We start from the raw sequence: 16,460 nt of genomic DNA on the forward strand, positions 1-16,460 counted from the left end.
AAACATGAAATAAACATCATAAATTATAATTTTTGAAACGTTGTATTTCATAATGTTAAAAAAAAAAAATATATATATATATATTTTGTTTCTTTTCATATTTTGTTATTTTGTCCGCTGAGAAATATTCTGCTTTATAAGAAAATTGTGTGTATATAATTATGTTCTTTTGTACATATTATACATTATGTACATAATTCAGTAGTTCACCTTTAAGTTATAACTAGAAAAAGTATAAAAAAAGATTTTCAAAAATATATAAAAATAAAATAAAAGAATTTGTTCGATATTTCTATCATGTAGGAAGCTATTTGAATGTGTGAAAGGCAGATACACAAAATGAAAACCGCAAAGCACAAGCGCACACACACACATACACATAGACATAATAAGGTGTGCGTGTGTGTGTATGACATCGGCTAATTACAGGTAAGCAAAAATAAGAAAACAAAAAGAACGTTGGAGTTTATTTTTGTTGCTCCGCCAACTGACGTGAAAATACGTTCACACTCGGCGGCAGGCAGCCAAAAAAAAAAACATAGAACAGAAAATTCAAAATCAAAGAATTTTCCACACAACTGAGCAATTAACACGCACATAGCAAAGGAGAAAAACTCACTCGAAAACACACTCAAAGGAAGAACTGCCGAAAATAAGCGCGTCGAGCCAAAGGCAAAAAGCACACTCAAAAGAACACCCAAAAAAAAAAAACGAGAAGAAAATTAGAAAATCGTAGAGCCGAGCGCCAAGCTGTTCGGATTCGTTGAAATAGACGAATTCACTAGCGACCCGCAACCAAATAAACGAAATACTCTTTATTCGAACGACAACGGGATCTCTTGTTCAGTAGATCACCAGCCTTACTCCGACGTTAATTACGAATTTATTCGGTGACTCGGTGACAACTACACAACTGCGTGCGGTGCTGTAGAGATTTTCTTTTGAAGCAACCAAAATAAAATCATAGGAGAAACGCGTAACGCGCTCAAATCACACCAACACACACAAAATAATATCTCGATTTGCAAATTTTGGAAAATCTGACATAAAATGTCGTCATCGCAAGCTGTACGCTCCTCGAAATACTCCTACCGGGCCACGTCCACTGGACCCGGTGCGGCCGATGTGAACATCGAATACATTACCGACATGAGCTCGCTTTCCCGCTTGGAGGTAAGGATCGAAGCAGCTGGAAGACAACACCCAAAATTCACGAAAAACTGTGCAAAAAACAACTCGCCAAAGTATCTCAAAAGTTGAAAAGTATCTGTGACTGCAAAATCTATCTTAGATATGTACAAATGTGTATCTAGGTATGCATGTGCACGTATCTGTGAGTGTGTGTGCCGTGGAAAAATAAAATTCGTGCGAGCAAAAATATCTAGATATACATACGAATATATATACATATATATATATACATATATGTATATCTGCGTCGGTGAAAATTATGTAACAAGCACCTACGAGATACACATTGAAAAATGCGATAAAAAATACATATATATGCTTAAATTTTGTGCGAAAAACTTAGCAAACTTGTGTGAAAATTCTTAAAGAAAATTGAGAAAATAATTGAGAAAAAATTGAAATTAAAAATTGAAGTTGAAACTGAATACAAAATATACATTTTCTTGCAGGATAAGATCCGTTTGCTCCAAGATGATCTTGAAGTTGAACGTGAGCTGCGCCAAAGGGTAAGTGTTTATTACTAATTATAAGTAGCCTAAGCTATAGATAAGCCAAGACACAATACTTAAGCTATTTTTAGCATGAACAACAACTGTCTATTGAGTTTTTCTCACCTGCTTTGGAAGGCGGCAAGTTGGAAATTCCTATTTTTTTTTGGCTTTTTTTGCGTAGACCAAGCGCCATGCAAATGAAATTTCACTTTTGTCGCTTTGCAAATGTCACCCTAAAAACAGCAAAATATGTGGAAAAGCAAAGAGAAGAGCAAATGTAAAGAAAACAGGGGGAAAAAGACGTCAAAATAGAAAAGCGGCCAAAAACAATAGAATCGAACCACAAATTGTTGCACTTAGAGAGAGGCTAAGAATAAATTACCCTTCGAGAGTTTTGTGCGTCGAACCAAATGATAATGATGTGCATTGAACTTCAATCGCTGTTTGGCTCTATAAACTTTGATAAATGGTTTTTTGATTTTGCCAATTGTGTTTGCTGTCTTTGCAAAGCCAAAAGCAAAAGCAAATGCAATTTGGTTTTTTAAGTTTGCATTTTTGCATTTGCCTCGCACTTCATTCAGTTGCAACCGACGCGCTCGCCTTGTTGTTGTTGTCGTTGCTGTTGGGCCTCTAGTCTGTTCCTGTTTGGGGCTTTACAAATTTAGAAAATGCGGCCCGGCCCGGCCTAGCAGAGGCAAAGGCACAGGCACAGGCAAAGGCATGGCATGGCCTGGGCACAAGTATTTGTAAATATACCTATACCAATCGCTCTCTCTCTCTCTATATATATGTGTTTATAATATATATATTTTGTGGAAATAATTTTAATTACTTTTGCTTTATGGATCAGCAAACTCACACTCACACACACATGCACACGTTAACACACACATGCACTCACACACTCACAATATGGAACAAAATGGCTAAAATTAGCGCACGACATTCAATACACAAGCAATGATTAACTTGAAGCAGAACAACAAAAATATGAGCCACAGCAGCTACAACAACAAAAAGAATAGAAAATAAAGTAGCCACAAAACATGATAATCATGAGCAGCAATGCTCATTATGATGATCATCCTACTCATCGGCAAAACCAAAAGAAATTTCGCTGGCACAGCTGAACATTTTTCTATGTGGGCTGCCTTCATATACATATATACATATATAAGTGTGTGTATGTGTGTGTGTTGCTCTTAAATGTGTGGGAAAATTAAATAATTTTCTTGCACATTAAAAGTTTTCACAGCACAGACAGTCTGCCACACACACACACATAAATGTATCTATGCGGCAAAAGTATCTACAAGATACATATGGCGCAAATGGATTTACGCTTGTACTTACGTGGCCTTTGGCCAGCAATTTTATTAAAAAAAAACAAAATAACAACAACATTATATACACTTTGTTTAAAGAACACATCTATATAACTTTAATTACTTTCCTTAAGTTAGAAACACCTGGAAATTCAATCTTCATTTCGGCTGAACTAAAAATTCTGTTCAAAGTTTTTCTCTTTAAATCCAATTTCACAAAAAAAAAATTCGTTCATCTGCGCGTCCAGTTCCACAAAATTGCAGCTGACAGCGCCCAATTTCGTTTTGCCCGAGAAAAACACAGAAAATATATAAAATTCTTTTTAATTACCAAGCAGAAGAAAACTATTCGCAAATTTGCAGATCTTAAATTAGGTCAGAGCAAAGGAACTTTTTTTTTGGAAATATATTTAGAGTTCGACTGAAAAGCGTATAATAAAAATTCCTTAATGCATTTCTTTTTGGAAATGCAATATATACATATACATATACACAAATATACATATATATAGAGACATATCCATGTCTATAGATGTAGAGCTGCACTCAGTTATAGGTAGTTGCTTACCTATGGCGATCTGTTGGCATTCTGCCATTGTTATTTTGGGTGTTACATGCGCATAATTATTTTTGACTGATTAATTTGATTTATATATTTTATGGGCCGTTTGAATTAGCTGCAATGCATCATGGTCTGTGCACTGCGTGTGGGATGGCCGAAACTGCCATCAAAAATAGATGCAAAAAACGATGAGAAAAAGCAGAGAGAAAACTTTTGAAAAATTATGAAAAGTGTGTCTATAAATTATGTCCAAATCAATTACACAATAAGTCACAAACTGTATCATATTAAAAGACAGATAGATGACTAATATATATATACCCAATTGATTTGCAGATCGAGCGCGAGAAAGCCGACCTCAGCGTTCAGGTCATACAGATGTCCGAGCGTCTAGAGGAAGCTGAGGGTGGTGCTGAACATCAAGTGAGTGCACAAATTATATAATATATTAACTATACTATAGAGATTGCATATAACTTGCAGTTTGAAGCCAACCGCAAGCGCGATGCTGAGCTGCTGAAGCTGCGCAAGCTGCTTGAGGATGTTCATCTTGAATCGGAGGAGACCGCCACGCTTTTGAAGAAAAAGCACAACGAAATTATTACGGATTTCCAGGAACAAGTTGAAATCCTAACGAAAAATAAGGCTAGGTAGGCAAACACACACGCACACGCACACACCCACACACACACTCATATATGCACTTCATCTTTAACGACCTCCTGGCCTCAATATCTCATGCTTTGACCTTGTTTGGCCATACATAAACATTGCGTATATCCATGTTTGATTGTTTATCGTTTTGATGCTGTATTTGATGAAGTGGCATCAGCTGGCGCTGCCTCTTCAGTGTCTCTGACAACAGTAATCTGCTAAATGCCAACAACAACAACAGCAGTTGGAGTAACCTTGCTTGCCCTGCTGACACCAAAACTGAAATCAGATCATAAACAATTCATCAAAATGTCATGACAAGCAGAAAAGCTGAAAAGCCGCTACGGAAAATATTCCAACTTGCATTGCTTGCAAGTTCTATTGACACAAATTTCTCAGACGAATGTAAAATAAGCAAAAGCAAAAATGAAAAACCCAAACACACACACACACACAGCGAGACTTTTTGCTTTTGCTACTCATATTTCCAAATCAAATATCCAAAAATAAATTGCAAAGGAATTTTCGTATTTCAAAATCAAATCAATTTCAAGGCTGTCGCACGATCAAAGCCGATGCGGCGCACGCGGCGTATGCGTAATGTCAACTGCGTATTGACTTCCTGGCCAGACGTAGCCAGTTAGCCCTTTGGGCACTTACTTACGACGTTTCGATCAGGTATACCAAAATGCTACATCTTCTTCTTCTTGTGGCTGAGGTGCGCCCGAGTTTGCGCAGTTTTTGCCACAGACAAAGCAGTTTTCTCGCTCGCTCGCCGCAAAGCTTGAAGGAAGCTTTTCAGTTCGAAAATTGAAAAAAAAAAACAGAGAAATAGAAGAAAAGTTTTCAACGTTTTCCGCACGCACGCAACCATATGTTATTCCACAACAACAACAACAACAACAAACAACTTAGAAGAGTAGCGCATATTTTGGCATTTATTTTTAGAAGAAAAATTTTTAATTTTCATCTACATTCTTGAGCGTTAAGTAGAAGAGAGCCGCCTTGCTGTTGTCTCTTTGTTGTTGTTGTCGCTGCTGTTGTTGTTGTTGTTGTTATTGCTCTCTCATTTGCACCAACGCCCGATCCAAATATGTCTTTGATTGAATCATATTCAAAATGTGATGATTGTTGTTGTTGCTGTCTCTTTTCGTCCAATTGAATTTTATGGAAATTCGATACGTTTTTCGCTTTTGCAACTTGTGGCTGGTTCAATATATATATATATATACTATTATTTCTCTTCATTATATATGTTTTTCTGTTAATTAATCTAATTGCTTAAACGAATGGCCCAGCCTCTCAAGCGAAAAGTGAAAAATGTTTGGAATTTCGTCAATACTATAAAATCGAATTCTATTATTGAAATTAAAATAGCTTGCTTCCAGGCACATGCACTTAACCTTAAACCTTTTCAGAGCTTTTGCATATCGATCGGAAAGCTTTCTGTGCACATGTTGCTAGCTAAAGCTTTGGCTCCAGCCTGTGCTTTCGCTTGCCAACAGCAGAACAGCCAAAAGGGCCACAGGTCGCTTCTATCGATCGATAGGCAAAAGCTTTCGAGCGTCACGATCTTTCTGTGAGCTTGGATTACACCGATCTCTACCTTAGCTTGCTCCTAGCACAAAATTTTCAGCTTGGCTTTAACTATATATATAAAGAAATCACAGCTTGGTCGATCACCAATGCCGATCTCACAAAACCATGCCTAAGTATTGAAAGTTTCCGCGAACTGAGCTTGTATTGAACTCGAAAAAAAAAAACAACAAACTTTGATCGAATGCTTACAGAGCCGAAAAGGACAAGGCCAAATTCCAGGCCGAAGTCTACGAGCTGCTCTCCCAAATCGAATCCTACAACAAGGAGAAAATCGTATCGGAGAAACATATCCAGAAATTGGAAATCTCCATTAGTGAGCTGAATGTGAAGATCGAGGAGCTGAATCGCACCGTCATCGATATCACTTCGCACAAATCTCGCCTCTCGCAGGAAAACATTGAGCTGATCAAGGACGTCCAAGATCTCAAAGTTCAATTGGACACAGTCTCGTTTTCCAAGAGCCAAGTCATCTCTCAGTTGGAGGATGCACGCCGCCGCCTGGAAGACGAAGACCGTCGTCGCTCAATGCTCGAATCTTCGCTGCATCAGGTTGAGATCGATTTGGATTCAACTCGTTCTCAACTCGAGGAAGAGTCCGAGGCGCGCATTGACTTGGAACGTCAGTTGGTCAAGGCCAATGCCGATGCCACTTCGTGGCAAAACAAATGGAATGCCGAAGTGGCAGCCCGCGCCGAAGAGGTTGAGGAGATTCGTCGCAAGTACCAAGTGCGCATCACCGAACTTGAAGAGCACATCGAAGTCCTCATCGTCAAGGTCAACAATCTGGAGAAGACCAAGACCCGCCTTGCCAGCGAAGTTGAGGTGCTCATCATCGATCTGGAGAAGTCCAACAACAGCTGCCGCGAGCTCCAAAAGGCTGTCAACTCCCTCGAGAAGCACAACGTCGAGCTGAAGAGCCGTCTGGATGAAACCATTGTGCTGTACGAGACCAGCCAGCGCGATCTGAAGAACAAGCACGCCGATCTGCAGCGCACCATCCACGAACTGGACAAGGTCAAGGATGCCAACGGTCAGCTGGGCCGCGAGAACAAGAAGCTGGGCGGTAAGTGAAAGCGTTACAGATCTCCTTGAACTGGTTAGCTAATTGAATACCTTCTGCTTTCGCTCTAGATGATCTGCATGAGGCCAAGAGCGTCATTAACGAGCTGAACCGTCGTCTGCATGAGATGGAACTGGAGCTGCGTCGCTTGGAGAACGAGCGTGATGAGCTGACCGCTGCCTACAAGGAAGCCGAGGCTGTAAGTAGCATAAGGCCTTACCCTTTATCAACGTATCATTGATCTTCTCGCTTTCCACACACTCTATAGGGCCGCAAGGCTGAGGAGCAGCGCGGACAGCGTCTGGCCGCTGACTTCAACCAATACCGTCACGATGCCGAGCGCCGTCTGGCCGAGAAGGACGAAGAGATTGAGGCTATTCGGTAAGTGTGCTAAGCATTCAATGAGTTCAATCGTCCCACCCCCTGTGGAAGTTGCCTCTGTAAACGACGCCGCTGGCGCAAGCGAAAGAAAAACACAAACCTTGTGGATCGCGCTGCCAAAACGGAAGTATTTCGATTCAATGTGCAAATCAATCGATTGACTTGCAATCGTCGCCAGCCGTTGCCAACAATTGATATCAAATTGACCCATTTAGCCAGTCAGTACGAATTCAATAGTCGCGCCCAGAGCAACGGCATTAGTTTTCACCGCCAGCCGCCGCCAGATCCTTAAGTCCTGTCCAGCCGCTTCAAGAAGTTGGTTCGCATACGAAAAACTCGAATGAGGTAGTCGCAGACCTGACTTGCTTTAATCATAAAAATCAAACGATTTTCAACAGAAAATTGCGCAGTTGTTGTGATTACATAATCGGAAGTACTTAGTGTCTGGGAGAGAGAGCTATCGGAAGAAAAGCTAGCCAGTCGTAGGACTGGTCGAGTACCAGCTAGGTAGGTGAGTCCCACTCAGTGGTTTTAAGCCATTGTTGAACTTGGCAGCTGCTTCGCTGGCTTTGACTGATCACCCAGTATTCAGCTATTGCGTAAAAAGTGTGTGACATTTTGTCATAGTCTGTGCGCTGGCTGCCAAAATGGATCAATCATAGCCCAAGAAAAGCACAAAACATTGACTGCCAACGAATACGATGCTCATGATGATGATAATGATGATGTTTTGTACGTACATTGTCGTCATTATGTTGATACCTTTTTGCCGCAACAACAGCTGAACAAGAAATTGCAATCTTTTTATAGATTTCGACAAATTTGAAAATTTATTTGCGAGGCAGCAGCAGCAGCAACTGTTGCCAAAACTGAGGAAGCCGAAGGCAGCAACAGCAGCAGCAGCGACAAAGCGACGAAGCGACAAAGCGACTGGCCATATTCCTTTACTATCTTTAATTAGAGATATTCATATACTAAGTAGCAGGGCAAACGCATATTCCATATACTCCACTCATACTCCATACTCCATACTCCATTGTCCAAGCTCCCTTCCCTTGATATAAGCAAAAATGTCGCTCGCCCTGCAGAAGCGCCCCTCGCGCTTCCGTCATGGAACCACATATGATGATAATTATGGCTATACGATGAATTTCTATCAGCCGATGTTGGACTATTTGGATGCTAAGGCAAAAGGCCTTAAAGTGCAGCAGCCGCATCTGCCATGGGTTAGCGAGCGGGGCCTGAAGCAATATCGCTCCTCGAATGCGGTTAGGCAGTATAATGCCGATGAGATCGTGCGCCTATCGCGCACCTGCGCCGCGAGGGCTGATGAAATTTTGCTTAGCTTTCGGGCGCAGAAACGATCGCCGTTCAGTGTGCAGAAGCTCGTCGACGCAACGCGTGTGGCCAAGCACATTGAACCGGACACAGTCGTTGAGAGATCGCGCCAGCGTCGTCGTCGCCGTCAGGAAGAGCTCGAGGATTTAATCAAGCGCGACACGTTAAAGATATTGCAGCGTATACGCAAAATCGAGCTAGATAACGAATACGATAAAATGTCCGACGATTTCAAGCGTTCGATACGCGGCAAGTCCGCCAGTGCCATTGCCCAGGCGCTGCTCTCCGAGTCGGAGCGTAACATAAAGAGTGCCAAGAAGGAGGAGGAGGACTATATAGCCCAAACTCTGATTCGTTCAAGTCGTGCCGCGTCGCGTGCCCGTTCCACGTCCCCGTTCGACGGGGTCGGCGGTCAGTTGCGTGCCCATGCCGTGCACATGGAGCTAATGGATGAGCGCCTGGTCGACAAGCTCGATCATCGCGTCTCCTCCTCGCTGCACAATGTCAAGCGTCAGCTGTCGACCCTCAATCAGCGCACCGTCGAATTCTATGCGGATAGCAGGTGTGGTATAGAGGATAAGTGTTGGATCTGTCGCAAAGTGATGCGCACACATCCCAAGCTCAAGGACTATACCTATGTCTATTGGCAGCACTAAAACCCATCCGAAACCCAAAACCCCAAACCCTAATTACCTGATCTAGTCATAGTCTAACCACATCGAATCCTGCATCTCAGCATCTCATAAATTTTCATCATTTAGAAGTTTGCTACAAACGAATCTCGGGTGAATTTCAATTGAGTTTCTGGCCCAGACAAATTTCTGAATAAATGCGAATATATATGTTTTTTTTTTCTTTTTTGCCCACACAAATCTTATGTGTCTATGGCTACGTCTCTCTCCTGGGACTATGTTGTCTGGCTTCTGCAAAAAAAACATTTATTTTCGTTTCTCGACGCTTCTTTTCGCTTATTTCCCTTGGCTTTTTGGCTTGAATTATTTGTCTAATGTTTTCTGTTTTTGACGATGATCAACACTGGCATTGTATCCATTGTTTCTTGCTCGTGTCGAAATTATTTTCTGCTACAATTTTTCGTCTTGGCTAATTGCAATGCAACGCCGACTATTTGGCCAATGCCATTTGCAGCTGACGATCATAATTGCCATAATCCAATGTTTAAATTGGTATTCAGAATTTCAAATTTATGAAAGATAGAGTAAATATTTAGTATTATGTTTTCACTGAGAATCCATGAAAATTGAATCAAAAACTTAGTTAACTGAAAGTTGGAAGAGCTGAAAATTAACTTAAAGTACGTACAGCTCTTAAGCTTAGTTGATTTATAAGTGGAAGATAATAATATATAATTTAGACTAGATTTAGAAATTCTACACAAACGTCTTGCTAAAGGTGACGCAATAATAATGTTTTTTTCTTAGAAAAAATCTGTCATTAATTCCAATTACAACAGATTAGAAAGCTGAATCAGAGCACGACTCCAATTAGACGCAACAAAATTTAATACATGACATAGATGGTTCTTTCTGTCACACTAACAAGCTCTATTGGAATTATCTGTTTCCCAATTAGAGTCCCATTGAAGCAGATTAGACAGTTGACATATGCAGCCCTTATTTCAATTAGCTTCCATTCAATTAGACATTAGCCATCTGTTATTAATCCAATTGATTTCCACGCAACGCAATTTGTCATTGCATTAAAATAAAAATGAATAAATAAGAAAAATATTTTCTACATCATTTCGTATAGACACTTTTTGTGCACTTTACAATTCACTTAATGTAAGATCCATTAAACTATTTCCACCCGCACACAGAAATACCTTTCAGGTATTTCTGTTGGCTGCGTTTGGCAAAGTGTTTGGCCATTGTTTGACGTGTCCTTCACGAACAAATATCTCATTTTGTTTTCGCGCACTGAAAATTGATGTGCATGACAGCAGAAAGCCAGAAAAATAACAAAAAAAATAAATGAAAAGAAAAAAAATTCATCACATATTTCTGCGTAGACAATAAACATAGCAAAACGAAGCAAAAAAAAAAAAAAACGAAAGAAAAAAGAATTAAAATTAAATGAAAAAATACTTACGTTCGCAAGCGAAACTCAAGCTAAATACCTTGGCAAAGCGACAACAATGAGCACACATAGATTAAGTAACTAAGAAATGGGCTACTACACTGTAAGAAAACTGAACAGAGAACATAAATAAAGACAGCCAAATAAAGATGATGAACTGTTGATGCGTGGCAAAGGCATTAGATGGGAGCATATGAACTGAAAAGATAAATTTAATTAAGGTTTATGGGAAACGAAAATTGCATTTAAGAACTATAGATATATATAGATATATATAGAACTATATAGACAGAGTTTAGGTATTAAATGGTAAGATGTAAAGCTAAAAAGTAAAATATGATATAATATGACACTGCGAGCTAAGGCATTAGCTTGTAAGAAGTATAGTAAAAGTAATAGTAGAATGGAATGTTCAGCTTACAGCTATATAGAGAGCCATTTTGAACAGATATGATAATAGATAAATACGAGAGCAAAGTGTATATGATATATATGAGATAAAGGGCTTAGGGCTTAGGCTGAGGAGTCATAGGTCTTAAAAGTAAGAAATACAATTGATGATATGATACTTTGCTCTTGGAGGCTAGGCCTTTGACTGAACAGCAGCTAAGAACTAATAGAAGACGACAGATATAGATATAGAATAAACTAATAATTCATGTGCTAACCAAAGCTAAGCTTAAGCTGATAACTAGAGCTAGAATGTGAGAAGAATAAAGCACTTAAAGATCATAGTTGTAGATTCAAAGATGCAAGTCTTTCATTAAGCAAGAGCTAAGATATTAAAGAATCTGCAAAGCAAGAGCTCTGGAGATAGAGTAGCTCAAGCTTGGAGCTAACTAAACAGCTACAGTTCTTAGCCCTATGCAAAAAGTTGTTAGATGAATCAACAGTTTGATTACAATTAGTTGGCAGCAGGCGACAACATATCAAGTGGATTTGCAAGCCGATTTTAAATAGATTTATATAGCGTGAAGCAGAGCAGAATTCACCTACGCCTAAAATTAGACGCATGATGCGCATGGCAGGTTCTGTGTGCCCCAAGATGAGGCACTCAGGCAGCAATGGTTGGCATGTAAACGCGCTATTTGTGACAAGTTCGATGTCTTTATCAAGCGTATAAATAAATGAAAAAAATTTCGCCGAACAATGCGATTTTTGACAATGCCACAAAAACATCGGCGAACGAGCGCGCTGAATGCTGAGTGTTGGGAAAAATGCAATTTTGTGGGTCAGAGCATTGGGGCCAAAAATAAAGCACAGAATGCAAGCGAATGAAAGCGACTTCGAGGTGAAAACGTCAACTTAAGCTTTAAGCAACTTTTATGGGGGCAACTTCCAGTAGAAAGCAATTATATGAATTAACTCATATTTGATCTGTATTGATCTGTAATTCTTTAATTGAGCAATTCTATGTGATTCCGTTCTATGTGACTCCCTTAGCAAGCAGACCAGCATTGAGATCGAGCAGCTGAATGCTCGCGTCGTTGAGGCTGAGACCCGGCTGAAGACCGAGGTGACACGCATCAAGAAGAAGCTGCAGATCCAGATCACCGAGCTGGAGATGTCGCTGGATGTGGCCAACAAGACCAACATCGACTTGCAGAAGGTGATCAAGAAGCAGTCGCTGCAGCTGACCGAACTGCAGGCCCACTACGAAGATGTCCAGCGCCAGCTGCAGGCCACTCTCGATCAGTATGGCATTGCCCAGCGTCGTCTGGCCGGCCTCAATGGTGAGCTGGAGGAGGTGCGCTCCCATCTGGATAGCGCCAATCGTGCCAAGCGCACCGTGGAGCTCCAGTACGAGGAGGCAACCACACGCATCAACGAGCTGAGCACTGTCAACGTGAACTTGGTGTCTCTCAAGTCCAAGCTGGAACAGGAATTGTCTGTTGTCGCTTCCGACTACGAGGAGGTGTCCAAGGAGCTGCGCATCAGCGACGAGCGTTACCAGAAGGTCCAGATCGATCTGAAGCAAGTCGTCGAGCAGGTGCATGAGGAGCAGGAGCGCATCGTCAAGCTGGAGACCATCAAGAAGTCTTTGGAAGTCGAAGTCAAGGTAGGCCAAGGTAGCCAGAAGAACTTGTTCGAATACTGCTTTAATGTATGCCGTTATCTTCCACACAGAACTTATCCATTCGCCTGGAGGAAGTGGAGCTGAACGCCGTTGCCGGTAGCAAGCGCATCATCAGCAAACTGGAGGCACGCATTCGCGATCTGGAGCTGGAGCTGGAGGAGGAGAAGCGCCGTCACGCCGAGACCATCAAGATCTTGCGCAAGAAGGAGCGCACCGTCAAGGAAGTGATTGTACAGTGCGAGGAGGACCAGAAGAATATCATTTTGCTGCAAGATGCGCTGGACAAGAGCACTGCCAAGATCAACATCTACAGACGCCAGCTGTCCGAGCAGGAGGGCGTCTCCCAGCAGACAACCACACGCGTCCGCCGTTTCCAGCGTGAGCTGGAGGCTGCCGAGGATCGTGCCGATGTTGCCGAATCCAATTTGAATCTGATCCGCGCCAAGCACCGCACATTCGTCACCACCTCCACCGTGCCCGGCTCTCAGGTGTACATTCAGGAGACAACAAGAACGATCACCGAATAGATCAATCTCACTGATCCACAAACACACCGCACACACCCACACAAATACACGTACACACGCCACACACACAAACACACACACACAGCCACACAAATACATGTAAACACAACCCCAGCAGAAACATTTTATAATTTATAAAAGGCAACAAGAACAGCTTTCAGTATGCAGAAAATGAAAAAGAAGATGAAGAAGAAGAAGAAGAAGAATCTTGAGATTGAATTGAACATTTGCTTGAGAGAAACTTTTATAATTTAAATTTTTTTCAGAGCTTGCGAGAGTTCGTATAGGTTATACATTATAAATACATAACACTACACATCTCCTATCTATTTTATAATAATAATAATATTTTGAAGTTCATGTAATTTAATTAAAATAATGAACCTAAAACCTAAAAAAAACCAAATAAAATTACAAAAGGAAAACTTCAGCGGTTTTGCAGCGTTAGCGAGAAAGAGAAAGAGAGAGAGAGTAAGAGAGAGAGAGAGAGTGTTTGTTTATCGAGTTTGGCTGACCAAATCAAAGATCGACCCCACAAATATATGAAATAAAATACAAAAATAAAAAATACTATGAAAACGAGTTACCCGAGTTACAACCGCTTCTACTTGTTTTTAGTTCATTTTATGTTTAGTAGGTAAATATCTGTGTGCTCGTAACGAATTCATTTTCAATGATTAAAACAAAAAACGATTAAGAAAAACTGAGCAATTTTCATATTTTTACTTTGTATTTTGCAATAAAAACTGAATTTTACTTATATAATAATAACTAAAAAAAAAAACAATAAATAACTCCAGCTGAGTTTTGTACTGAGTGGGATATGTTAGTGAGTTTAACTAGAAGAAAATCACTTTAGTTATGAGTAGAAGAGCTGCGTAGAGAAACAATTCTATTAGGTTATGGAAACAAGGTATGGAGAGGCAACGTAAAAGATGTTTAAAGCTAAGAAAATAATATATTTTGAATAGAAAGCTGAAGTTATGGGAACGAAAATTGCGTTAAGAAACCACTTTGTTTCCATATAGAGACAAGGCAAAAAGTTTGCCTAGATATAAAAAATATATTCTTATCAATAATGTCTCATGCATAACTCTATATAACTAGATATACATAAATATATTTAGAAAAGTAACTTCATACTTATCTAGACTTAGAAAATATGCCACGCTTCTAGTTTAGCATACTTTGAGATACTTTATGTACTCTGCACTTTGTCAATAATTTCTTGTATAAAGCGTAGTCTGCCCTAGAAACCAGCACAGAGCTGCTCTGTATAGAGACCACATATTCTGAGCCCAGTCAAATCAAAGTTTCAAGCATGTGGAGACACAAAGTATTTTAAGCAAAGAGTTGAGAAACTTATCAAAGTGTTATATGTTTATCTATCAGTTGCCTATTTCTTATAGATAATCTATATGCTTTTAGTTCAGAAAACTAGATACGTGTATTTTGGGTAAACGATATATCTTACACAGCAATTCATGTTGCTAGTATATGAGATAGTTAGTATCTCTATAGTTATATCTAGACAACATATCTTTAACAGTCTGGCTATCATTTGACTATGTAAGCCATAAGTGCAGTTGAGCTGAGAACATAGTAATACTATAGTATTTATTTTATATTAGTATTAAGAAACTAAACATTAAGAACAAACATCATTTCCTGATTAGACTTGTGAATCGAATCGAATATGTTTTTATAACAAAATGTCACTATCTCAGTTCGACTTATCTCAGACAGCAATTGAGCTGCTCATGTTGAGAGTGGAGAAACTAAGTGCTATGATAACTACGTATAGAGCAAGATATCAAAGTCAATCTAACAAAGATTCAATTACTTCCCATTGAGAGCCAGCTAATCCAGGTGTTAGATCCAAGCTCATTGAAAACACACACAGGTAAGTTTTTTGTTTAAACTAATCACTATTTATTAAGACTTTCAAGTGGCTGGGCACAGTTTGAGTGTCCAAACAAATTAGGCAGCAGAGACTGCCAGCTTGGAGCCAGTGTTGAGGACGACAGTCTTGTCGCCGTAGAGTCCGCCGTAGTGGCTCTTCTTGAAAACTGCAAGGTAAATAGAAGAGAAGATATCTTTAGCAAGCAGCTCAGAGTGTTAGAGGTAGCGTCGTAGTAACTAACCTGGATCGATCTCGGCAACGAAGGAACGTGGGGGCAGGGCAGCGGCGTAGAGCTTGTCCAGTGGGCCGTAGGGCTTGACCAGCAGAGGTTTGCCCTGCTCCCAGCCATAACGGTTCAGGGCATACCAGTCAGTGCCGTCCAATTTGGCTGAGGCGGCGGCTGCGCCAGCGGCATTGGTCAGAGCAGCTGCCTGAGCCTCGGCGGTATCAGAGGGCTTGACATAGTCAGCATAGCCGCCATTGCCATAGCCGCTGCTGCGGTAGGCGAGGGGTCGGTGGGCCAAGCAGACGGTGATGCAGCAGGCCATCAGGCAGAGCAGACGCATTGAGTTGACGGACATTTTGGCTTGATGCTGCGAGGAAGCGACTGTTTTCAAAACTAATTAACAATTGCGCATGGCCAAATTGCTTTTATAGCCATATTATTTGAGCTGGCCAGCGATTTGTGTGTGCGCTTTACGTGACCAAAAGCCCAGTCAGACCGACGAGTCATGACGAAACTTTAGGGGGGCCGGCTAGCTGGCCAAGAGTAGCTGCATCGCCGAACCAAAATCCCACTGCAGTGTGCCACAGATAAGCTGGCGGGGCCTACCCCTTCTCTGTCTTCAGCGAGAGAGATGCAGTCTTCGGGCTACAGTTTCGGGCAGTCGGTGTCAGCTTACGCTTGAAATTGCGCGCCAAAAGCAAATTTAGCTCGGCCACGACCACGACTATGACAATGGCAATGACAAGCCGAAGAGCCAGTAGCTCCCATTGATATCTAATTGGGTGCACCCCTCTGCTTGGCACGCTCGGCCCGCTTTTGGCGTGTGCGGTATCAGGTCTTTGACTTGGCTACCTGCTGCAGCAGCAGCATCTCTCATTGCTGCTCAATGAACCTCGCCAGCATCATATTGGCTGTGGACGCATTCGAGCGCACATTCATCACTTCTGTGTCATATGGCAGCATACGTAGGCAGCTCTAATGTTGCATTGATAGTCTGCAGTTGGTATGCGAAAGACTCTGCTGCACTTG

The 16,460-nt window shown here is 41.0% G+C and overlaps 2 protein-coding genes and 1 long non-coding RNA gene across 7 annotated transcripts; 2 read left to right on the forward strand and 1 right to left on the reverse strand.

Moving 5' to 3' along the window:
* Positions 1 to 773: 773 nt before the first annotated feature.
* LOC111600799 (paramyosin, long form) lies at positions 774 to 13,484 on the forward strand. 2 transcript variants are annotated; one of them, XM_030225684.1, is made up of 9 exons: positions 774 to 1,173; positions 1,641 to 1,697; positions 3,906 to 3,992; positions 4,053 to 4,219; positions 6,014 to 6,885; positions 6,954 to 7,081; positions 7,151 to 7,263; positions 12,142 to 12,757; positions 12,826 to 13,484. In XM_030225684.1, exons 1-9 carry the CDS (start codon positions 1,051 to 1,053, stop codon positions 13,300 to 13,302), a joined length of 2,640 nt encoding a protein of 879 aa, XP_030081544.1. In that variant the 5' UTR covers positions 774 to 1,050; the 3' UTR covers positions 13,303 to 13,484. The 2 variants fall into 2 exon arrangements, with proteins under 2 accessions (XP_030081544.1, XP_023169343.2); XM_023313575.2 differs by lacking the exons at positions 774 to 1,173; positions 1,641 to 1,697; positions 3,906 to 3,992; ... (2 more) ...; positions 6,954 to 7,081; positions 7,151 to 7,263 and adding an exon at positions 8,107 to 9,163.
* Positions 7,471 to 8,109, forward strand: LOC115483485. Of its 4 annotated transcripts, none has more exons than XR_003944369.1 (3): positions 7,471 to 7,608; positions 7,662 to 7,770; positions 8,074 to 8,109. It is a non-coding gene; the product is annotated as an uncharacterized LOC115483485 (long non-coding RNA). The 4 variants fall into 4 exon arrangements; XR_003944366.1 differs by having other exon boundaries at positions 7,476 to 7,608; positions 7,662 to 7,774; XR_003944368.1 differs by having other exon boundaries at positions 7,480 to 7,582; positions 7,662 to 7,774.
* Positions 13,485 to 15,282: 1,798 nt separating the features above from the next.
* LOC111598377 (chorion protein S16) lies at positions 15,283 to 15,812 on the reverse strand. The gene is made up of 2 exons (XM_023313585.2): positions 15,447 to 15,812; positions 15,283 to 15,371 (listed from the first exon to the last, which is right to left on the reverse strand). The coding sequence occupies exons 1-2, from the start codon at positions 15,784 to 15,786 to the stop codon at positions 15,283 to 15,285; spliced, it is 429 nt and encodes a 142-aa protein (XP_023169353.1). The 5' UTR covers positions 15,787 to 15,812.
* Between the last annotated feature and the right edge of the window lie 648 nt (positions 15,813 to 16,460).

This window comes from Drosophila hydei, unplaced genomic scaffold (genome assembly GCF_003285905.1).
Source record: "Drosophila hydei strain 15085-1641.00,03,60 unplaced genomic scaffold, DhydRS2 tig00008135-arrow-pilon, whole genome shotgun sequence".
Lineage (NCBI taxonomy): Eukaryota > Metazoa > Arthropoda > Insecta > Diptera > Drosophilidae > Drosophila > Drosophila hydei.